Raw genomic sequence first — 9,976 nt, forward strand, 5'->3', positions numbered from 1 at the left:
GAAAGAGGCGTTATGCCAAACTGTTAGGATGGAACCGTCATCATGATTTGACGGTTCGTGTCCCGATGCCACGCGTGTGGGGGTTACGAAAGGGTTTCCGCCTCTTTCACATTAACTCCACCCTATTAAATGCATTGGCTCTATAAATATCTCCCATTTCTTCCTCATATTACTCTTTTACTTTCCTTCATGCTGAAATTCTTCTTCTTGTCATGCATTCTTTTGTGTGCTCATCCTTCAGCCCAGAATCCTCTTTTTTCCTAGAACCCAAAGTAAGTTCTTTACCTCTTTCCTTTATTTAGTTTCTTCCTTTAAGTTTCTTCCCTCAAGTTTCTTCCTTCAATTTTAGAGTTTAAGATGGGTTATGCTCACCTTCTAAACATTGAGGCATCTTTAGCTACCTTTAGGCAAACATTCAACATCCCTGAGGATGTAGATGTGGCATATTGCCATGAGAGCGAAATTGCTCTCCATAGAAGGGCTAATACTGTTTTTTTTCCCTTTGATGGCAATCTTGGAAGGGGGTGTTAGGTTTCCCGTGGACCCCCTCTTGCTCAATACCCTTAGGTTTTATGGGTTATGTCATGACCAACTTCCTTCCAATTTTTACTGAGTAGTTAGTTATGTCAATAGGTTGAATCAGATATACAGTTTGCAACTGAACCATCATGATATAAACTTCATGTACAGTCTGTGTGGAAATAAGAGGACTAACTATTACTTAAAAGTTAGAGATATGTGGGTATGGCTAATTTCATGCCTACCTGATTCTAATAAAAATTTTGCCGGGGAGTTCGTCCGGGTGTGAGGCAACTGGTTTGCCGATGAAATCCCTTGCCCACTCTTGCGGCGCGGAGTTGGTTCGTACTGATCACTAACTTGCTTTTCTTTTTGCTTATGATTGTTTTGCTCATCTGAATGCTAACTCACTGTATTCCTTTTCTGCAGACAGTAAAGTATTTATCCTGGATCTTAGAGTAGTGCACGTAAGGGACTTGAATTTTGTGCTTAGGTTTGAAATATTCGTTCATACGGACAGGCAGCTCCGAGCATCGCACCTCATACTTGGCTGCACCTCGGTATACAAGACTTGGCAGCCCTTCAGCCAAGCCCTATCAGTAGACAACCCGTTGCTGTCTTACATCGATGTTCGGCACGCCAACTTTCTCCCTCCGTCACTGACCAATGGCGAAGCCCGAGACATTGGTCCTCGCTACATAATCGCAGAAGATCTCGCCTCAGTCAGGGACGAGTTAGCCGAATGAGTTTCCCAGGCTCTTAGGGAGCAGGGAATAGGTTTTACCCTTCAAATATTTATAGTTGTGATCATGTCGCTTGGTATGCAACTGTCGAACAAATTTTGTTAATTTGCAGGCAACAATAGCACCTCCAGTAAAGGAAAAGATGTTTAAGGGACTATGTATTTGTTATGCAATAGTTGCAATGACTTTCTTCAGTGTAGCCATCTCAGGTTATTGGGCATTTGGCAACCAAGCTAGTGGCCTCATCCTCAGTAATTTCTTAGACAATGACAAGCAACCTTCGGTACCAAAATGGTTGGTTTTGATCACTAACATGTTCACTATTCTCCAACTATCAGCCGTGGCAGTGGTAAGATTTAAGAATCTCTCTCTTTTTGAAATACAAATAAATTCTCTATTATTCCAAAAGTTTAAGCTGTCAATAAACAGATTTGACGTGTAAAATTTTTTATTTTTTAAATGGAAGATAAAGTAAAGGTACATGATTCAAACTCACGATCATCTACTCTGATACTATGAGTGCCAAATACTTGAATATTTATAAAATAATGAGTTTACTAGTTAAAATTAACATATCATTGTTTACTACAGGTGTATTTGCAGCCTACAAACGAGGTGCTCGAGCGTACATTTGGTGACCCAAAGGCCACAGAGTTTTCTGCTCGAAATGTAATCTCAAGGGTGGTCTCTCGGTCACTGTCTGTCATTGCAGCAACAACCATAGCAGCAATGCTTCCATTCTTTGGGGACATTAGTGCAGTTATTGGAGCTTTTGGATTCTTGCCTCTAGACTTCATACTGCCAATGCTTTTCTACAACTTCACATTTAGGCCATCTAAGCGAAGCCCCATTTTCTGGTTGACTACAACTATATTGCCGTGGTTTTCTCAATTGTGGGTGTTATATCGGCAGTGACAGTAGTTAGATAAGCCTCGATGTTAAACCTATCGGTTATTTGCTAATCTTTGAACAGACTAGCCCTATGTATTTGGATAGATCCGTTCTAAACATAAAAGTGAAACATAAGCTGAGCATGCTAGACAATCATTCTTTTTGATATGAATCTACATATTATACCTCTTCCTTGATGATGAAGGAAGGGCCTTTTAGATGTCCACTTTGTAAACCTTGTTTTGTATTTACTTTGCATTTTGGAAGCATAAAAACAAATGAACAATAATAGAATCAACAACTCTTCCAAAGCAAATATTGGGTTATTATGTAAAAATCAACCTCTCTAACAACTTGTTTCGGATGGAAAAGTCTGTATTCCCATCTTTAGGAGTTTTATTTGGAAGAAAAGGAATAGCTTTTATTTGGGTAGATGGTCAACTAGTCAAGTGAAAATGCCTACAAAACAAGAAGAGAGAGTTGAGAGGCACACCAATGTGGCACTTAATCACTTTTTACCTATTCTCAACTGGATCTCTCTTTTTGTAGAGATTTTTTGGTAGAGTTTCATAAGTAACTCAATCATGGCCAAGATTTTGGGTCCACTTACCTAATCATTTTTTATCATACCTATTATGGACTGAATTTCTCTTTATGAAAAAGATTTAGTCATATTTGCATTATATTTCAAAAGAACTGATCACAATTAAGGCTCCTTATAATTATTAATAAAGTTCAGTTTAATCCAGTGTTTGCTCGATGTGTGACTCATCACACACTCATACAACACATAATCAATTAAATTGGGACATCACATTGTCCTTTAACTTTTTAATCTTATTTTATTCATCTCTCTCTCTCTCTAAAAATTGAAGCTCTCTCCCTCTCTATTGGCTTCCCTCCTCTCTCACACTATTCGGATGCGACTGTGGTGAAAGGCAGCGAGCTCTACGGGTTGTGTAAAATAAAAAAATGCAAGTGTATTGTTAAGTAATAATACAAAATAAATAAAGTAACATTTTATTGTGCAAAAAAACACTTTTTTTACGCAGAAGCCAATATGAGAACGATCTTAGCCATCTTTTTCGTTTACTGGTGCACAAAGATTAATTTTCTTCTAATCTCATCATCTTCAAGTCGGCAGTTAGCGTAATCAAACGATTCATCATAACCAACAGTCCTAAAACAATGTTCTATCACGATTAACTTCCATTTCCTTTTTTTTTGCTGAGATTATTAACTTCCATTTCCTGATGTATCAACCGACAATGAAAAACATGGTCAAATGTCAACTAAGCCTGCTAATGCTGACACGAAGCAATGTCCATTCATTGCTACGATGGCCTAACGTGAGCACGAAACTGTTTACCAAAGTAAATAAATAAGTGGGCTAAGCCCTCCTTATACATTTTAAGAGGCTCCAAAATAGTAGCTTGAACTTTAATTAAGTGGCTTCTCTTGTCTGTACAAAGTAGAAAAAGAATTGTGTCCACCAACTGTTTGACTATATATGTATATTACCTTATTACCTATCAGTCTTTGCTTCCGATCCATCTTTTATGCTCTCTTTGTCGTTTGTTCTAGTTTGATTTGCTTCTCTCTCTCTCTGTTTGTGTGTGTGTGAGAAAGAGAGAGAGATGAGTACGCTGCGACCAAGCTCAGTAGCGGTGCATGAAGAAGAAGATGCAAAGGTTGCAGCTTTAAATCATCAGGACCTTGATGCTGGTGCCCTCTTTGTTCTTAAATCCAAAGGTGATGATTACTTTCATTATCTGTAATCATTTTAATTTCTATACATGGAAACTGTTTCTTCCTTTATTGTCTTCACCATTTCATTATCTTCTCTCCTTTTTTCCTCTGATCCATGTAAACTTAACTATTTTCTCTGCACATATGTGTGAAATATTATGTGCTATCTACTCCACAAAGGACAAGAAAGAAGAAAGGAGAAGATAATTGCTTGCACAAAGTCACAAACCACCACCTCTAGTTCTTTGTTTGGATTCTCCTTGGATCATATTTTTTTTTAGTTTTTCATTTTTTTTTAACTGTGACCTGAAATTATTGTTTTATTAATAGTATTACAATGACTCTTTCTTTTTTCTTCTTCCAGATTTTTTTGTTTTTGTTTTTAATTATAAAAATTATTGAAAATATCTTCTTTGTAAGTTTTTAAAAATTATTTTGTGAAAACAGAATGGCCTCTTCCCAACATTTTGTTTCACCGAATTGGTTCAATGCCTTCTCATCCCTATAAGTTTGGCAATAGCTGGTACGGTAAAGTCAACAAACAAATTATTCTGTACATTTTCAGCAAAAAAAAATATATATATATATATATTGTACATTTAATAAAGATGTCTTGGGAAATTGAATTCATGTTGCTATGAGAGAATGTCCTCCTACTGCTGAAGAAATCCAATTCATTGTTCAATAAGTGCCCACATTCATTCCTTGTTCAAACTAGCTATTAGTACTTATCTTATAATCCTCCACCATTCAAGAGTGGTTGATGATCTTAATTTCTAGCTATGGCAGACATGCTGAATACACATCTATAATTAATGATCTAATTTTAATGCCATTGAATTATCTGTACTTTTTTTCTGGTCAAAATTATGAGCTATATATCTGTATTACATGATTTAATTCTTCAGATTAAGATATATTTAATTTAAATGATTGGTGGGTTTGATTTGATGTGCACTAAATGTAGGATCATGGGTGCACTGTGGTTACCACTTGACAACCTCAATTGTTGCTCCACCTCTATTAAGTCTTCCATATGCTTTTACCTTCCTTGGATGGACTGCTGGAATTTTATGCTTGGTCATTGGAGCTCTGGTGACATTCTATTCTTACAATCTAATATCTCTGGTTCTTGAACACCATGCTCAACTGGGTCATCGCCATCTCCGATTCAGAGACATGGCTCACGATATATTGGGTAAGCTTTTCTCCGCTTGAATTTGAATGTCCAACTTTAATCATGCTGTTATTAGAGTCCACAATCATCATCATGCATGTCCAATAATTGTGAGTTTGGATTGGGTAGCTTTCTTCTCCTAATATTTTAGTGTATTTACTTTTCAAAAAATCTCTAGTTTTCTTTAGGTACTTTTGTAAGTTTGTCAACTTTCAATCGGCAAGTAAATAATTGAGTTTTTTTTTTTTTTTTAATAAAATAATAATATTCCAAACATGCACTAAAAGTATGCAATATTTGTAAAGTAGTAATTAACTAACTAAATATATAAATAAAATAAACCAATGTGTGTGACTCCTGTGTAGTAATTACACTTTATAGTATGTCTAGAAATTTCATAATTATTAAGGTAACAAATTGTAACATGTGTATGATAAAAGTAATATTAAATATGATTTTATGTGAAAGTGATATTGCACATATCACCAAAAAAAAAATATAGTATTAACTTGATGAGCTAGTGAACAACAGCAATATTACTATCCTTGGCTCTTATATATGGGGGATATATTCATCAGATAAAAGTTATGTTACAATTTGTAATGTCTCTTAACTCTCAATCAATTTAAAGTCGTGAGTTCTAGTTAACTCAATTGGTAAAGTCTCAAATGGTTGAATAAGAGATTTGGGATTCGATCCTCGCCTACACTAAAAACTGATTGATGTCTTGATCTGATAATAAAAAGCTACTATTATGAGCAGACATCACGTTGAAAATCTCACAAAAAAAAAAAATTCTAAGTTTCAAACATCCTTCTTCGCGTGCATAAAATGCATTAGGCAATACTACTATTAATGGCATGATAAGATGGTACCCTCACCCCACTAGTTCCATTAGAAGCCTTGTTTAATATGGTGGGCACGTTTTAAGGCAGAAATATTGAGTTGATCCACCAGCCACCAGCCACCAGCTCCTGTATTTGGTTTTACGAGTTAAAAAAGCCTGTTTAAAGGGTTGGCGACTTTTAGTTTTAGGGTAGAAATGTTAATCCCCTTTGGCTTTGGAGGTGATAGCCCTTGTTGTTCAAAAATTCAGGTGTTGGTTTTGGCCTTCAATAGGAAGACGAGGTAATATTTAAATCACTTAACTCAGTTTTGTGAAGCATAGTCTCTTAATTGTGTTGTTAAACTCCAAATTCTTTTTAACCAAACAATAAAATAAATATTAAATTTCGAATTTTCTGTCTTAGAAAATTAAGAAAAATGTATAAAAGTTGAAATAGAATTCGTATTTGCATTCAAAGAAAAGATAATAAATCACCTTAATAATTTGTTTGGAATTTGGATACTTATTAGGTTGGCAGGTTCAACTGGTGCCTCTGAAAATGACATTGGCGAAACAGAATTATAGTCCTTATAGGGATATGTCACGAAGATATTTTGGGCTCATACGTTAAGAATCTATTTTTAATAGAAAAACAGATTCTTAAGAATCTTTGAGTGATTGTTTACAAACTTTTCAAAAGACTGATGCATTAGACTACGACATTACAGCCTAAATTGAGTTGTCAATTGGGCCACCTTTTATTTTATTTTATTTTTTGTGGAGAAAAGTCAATTGGGCCATCTGATTTTGCTTTTTTATTACTTTAATTAAGACGAGTCCAATTATCTCTGATCGTCAAAACAAATAAATTAAAAAAAAAAATCTGATTTTGTTTTAGACTTTTTCTTTGACTCTTCCATTTTAAAGAAGGAAAATCAACTTTGGCGTGCCATCCATGCACAGGCCTGGTGTTTTTGTTTTTGACCTTTCTATGTTTACATTGTACAGTATATATAATACTTTCACTAATATTATAAATTTTTGCAAAATAGTGTACAATATTTACCACTTTTTGTGTGTCTACAATGTAAATTTACATAATACTATACAATGGAAACATAGAATTTTTTGTTTTTGTTTTTGTTTTTTAAGCCTCTCTTAAATTGCCTGATGTGAATGATCTGAGACTTATGCAATCGGATAACAAGAAAATGAAGACATCACAAATTTAAATGGGCCCGAACATTAGCACATGACCTCATTGTAATTTCTTTTGGCCCAAGAATCTTGTACCAATGGGCAAATTAGATCCAGTGTGAAACTCTTCATGGATTCATATTTCATACTTTGGTTCACAATCCCAAGTTTTGTTGAAGTTCCAAATCAAGGATTGCAGGAACTAACCCATTGAATTTGGCAGGACCAAAATGGGGCCGGTATTTTGTTGGCCCAATTCAATTCATGGTCTGCTATGGTGCTGTTGTTGCTTGTACTCTTCTAGGAGGACAATGCATGAAGGTCACTTCCTACTCTAAAGCTTTCAGCTTCTCTCATACATTATGGGCCAAGGTGTACTTAAGGCCTAGCCCAAAACATCCTAATTCTAATAATTGTGGATTTTCATTGGTTCTCTTTTTTCTTATACAGGCAATTTACTTGCTATCGAACGCAAATGGAACAATGAAGCTCTATGAATTTGTGGTCATATTTGGGTGCTTTATGTTGATTTTAGCTCAAATCCCATCTTTTCACTCATTGAGGTACATCAACTTGATTTCATTGGTTCTGTGTATTGCCTATAGTGCCTGTGCAACTGCCGCTTCCATTCATATTGGTAAGTAGGATTATTGTATTGGTTGCTTCAAAACACATAGAAAAACAAGTTTGATAAAGATTTTTGGAAAAATTGCATTTTAATCTCCCTTATAAAATAAAACTCCGTGGTTTCAAAAGTAACAAATTATATATTTTAATTTCTTACACCCTTAAATTACAAAGTTTCAAATATAACTTTTCCAAGATTTTTTTTAGTACTAGTTTCTACAGTTTAATTCAGTTTACTAAGCATGGACTAATTTTACCAGGATCTTCATCAAAGGCTCCAGAGAAGGACTATTCCCTGACGGGAAATTCTGAAGATCGCATTTTTGGGATGTTTAATGCCATAGCCATCATTGCCACAACATATGGCAATGGAATAATTCCAGAAATTCAGGTTTGAAATAGTTCAATTTTGCTTTTCACATTCTTCATATTGAAGTGCAATTCAGTGACTTAGACGAAGATATGGTGCAACATTATGAATGCCCTCATGCACTAAAGTATTGCCAATTAGTATTTAAGGTGTTGTTGCTAAAATACAATACAACTGTATTTTTGGTTATAGGCAACGGTTGCACCACCAGTGAAGGGGAAGATGTTCAAGGCACTATGTGTTTGTTATACAGTAGTCACGGTGACTTTCTTCAGTGTAGCCATCTCTGGCTATTGGGCATTTGGTAACAAAGCTGAAGGCCTAATCCTTACCAACTTCGTGGACAATGGCAATCCATTGGTGCCAAAATGGTTCATTTTGATGACCAATGTCTTCACCATTCTCCAACTGTCCGCTGTTGGCGTGGTAGGCACATCTCTCTCATAAATTTCTCATTATTGTTCAAATATCCGCTCATGTTTGGATTAACTTTTTTTCTGTTACCATATTTGTTTATGTACAATCTTTTCAAAGTATCACTATTTTTTAACCTGTTGTAGTGACGTGTTATAATTGGTTCATAATAAAAGTTTTAGTGCAGTAATGAAATCGGATAGAAGTGATGTTATTCTAATCATAACACATATCATTGTAGCTCACAAAAAGCTAACCCGAACTGGTTTGGTACAGGTTTACTTGCAGCCCACAAATGAAGTGCTTGAGCGTACATTTGGTGATGCAAAAAGCCCGGAGTTCTCAGGCCGCAATGCTGTCCCAAGGTTAATCTCTCGGTCACTATCGGTTGTGATATCAACAACAATAGCAGCAATGCTTCCATTTTTTGGGGACATCAATGCAGTTATAGGAGCTTTTGGTTTCATGCCACTTGACTTCATATTGCCTGTGGTTTTCTTCAACTTGACATTTAAACCATCAAAGAAAAGCCCCATTTTCTGGTTGAACATCATTATTGCAGTTGTTTTCTCCATATTGGGTGTTATTGCAGCGATTGCAGCCGTTAGGCAAATAAGCCTTGACGCCAAAAACTATCGGTTATTTGCTGATGTATGATCATCACTAATCAGCCATTCCTAAGATACGTATTCTATTATTCTATGATTCTCAGTAATCAATAAAGGTATTCTATTATTTTATGCTTCTTCCTTAATTGTGAACCAGTGCCTATGTGGGACTCACACATATTGTGAGTGAGATCTTTTAGAGAGCAATTTGTAAGAGAATTTTCCCCTTAACTCAGTCAGTTCTACAGCCTTATAATTCTGGAATTTGAGTATTGAGTTTAGAGAAGTATTAAGTTCATAATATTTTCCCAACAAATTATAAATGGTAAATTGTTACTCGTTTTAATTTGAACTTAACGCTGAAATTACTTTTTTACCCACCAATAACAGCTAGAAACAATTTGGCTTGTGCAAATGTTGTGGATATAACATTTATCCTAAATTTATGGTCTTGTGCTCCACTCAAAGCATAAAACGGGCTTTAAAACTTTCAGTGAGCCCAAAGCAATTTATGGGCTCGATATTTGCAAGTTGAACCATTAAATGGCCCAAGTCCCACTTAGCAAGAGAGTAATCCTCTTTTCATTTGTTTATAAAAGACACCCATGGTGAAGATTAATTTTAAGAATCCCAAGAGTCTAAGACTCGCACAACACTGTTTTATTTAAAATTAGTTACCATCAGTTGTAACCTTTCAAATATTATATTTATAGTGAGATGGGAAATTAAGTGATTGAGCATTATTTGTGCTTTAGAAATTAGAATTTTTCGAAAGACACAATTTTCCTCCACACTTCTTACAAACCATCATGAACAAAACCTTTATCAAACTATGTAAAACAGGGTGACACCCAT

General features: G+C 35.3%; 1 protein-coding gene and 1 pseudogene across 1 annotated transcript; both read left to right on the forward strand.

Annotated features, from left to right (window-relative positions):
• Positions 1-357: 357 nt before the first annotated feature.
• Positions 358-2,191, forward strand: LOC111985212 (GABA transporter 1-like; annotated as a pseudogene).
• A 1,368-nt stretch (positions 2,192-3,559) lies between these two features.
• On the forward strand, positions 3,560-9,253 carry LOC111985188 (GABA transporter 1). Its single transcript, XM_024016833.2, has 7 exons — positions 3,560-3,905; positions 4,870-5,100; positions 7,326-7,423; positions 7,553-7,739; positions 7,990-8,120; positions 8,292-8,525; positions 8,790-9,253. The coding sequence occupies exons 1-7, from the start codon at positions 3,791-3,793 to the stop codon at positions 9,168-9,170; spliced, it is 1,377 nt and encodes a 458-aa protein (XP_023872601.2). The 5' UTR covers positions 3,560-3,790; the 3' UTR covers positions 9,171-9,253.
• Positions 9,254-9,976: the final 723 nt, after the last annotated feature.

Source organism: Quercus suber, unplaced genomic scaffold (genome assembly GCF_002906115.3).
Source record: "Quercus suber isolate HL8 unplaced genomic scaffold, Cork oak 2.0 scaffold_65, whole genome shotgun sequence".
Lineage (NCBI taxonomy): Eukaryota > Viridiplantae > Streptophyta > Magnoliopsida > Fagales > Fagaceae > Quercus > Quercus suber.

Coding starts and splice junctions, on each gene's coding strand:
- LOC111985188 (XM_024016833.2), top strand. CDS start 3,791: ATGAGTACGCTGCGACCAAGCTCAGTAGCGGTGCATGAAGAAGAAGAT. Junction 5,101..7,325: donor CATGGCTCACGATATATTGG/GTAAGCTTTTCT, acceptor TGAATTTGGCAG/GACCAAAATGGGGCCGGTAT. Junction 7,424..7,552: donor TAGGAGGACAATGCATGAAG/GTCACTTCCTAC, acceptor TTTCTTATACAG/GCAATTTACTTGCTATCGAA.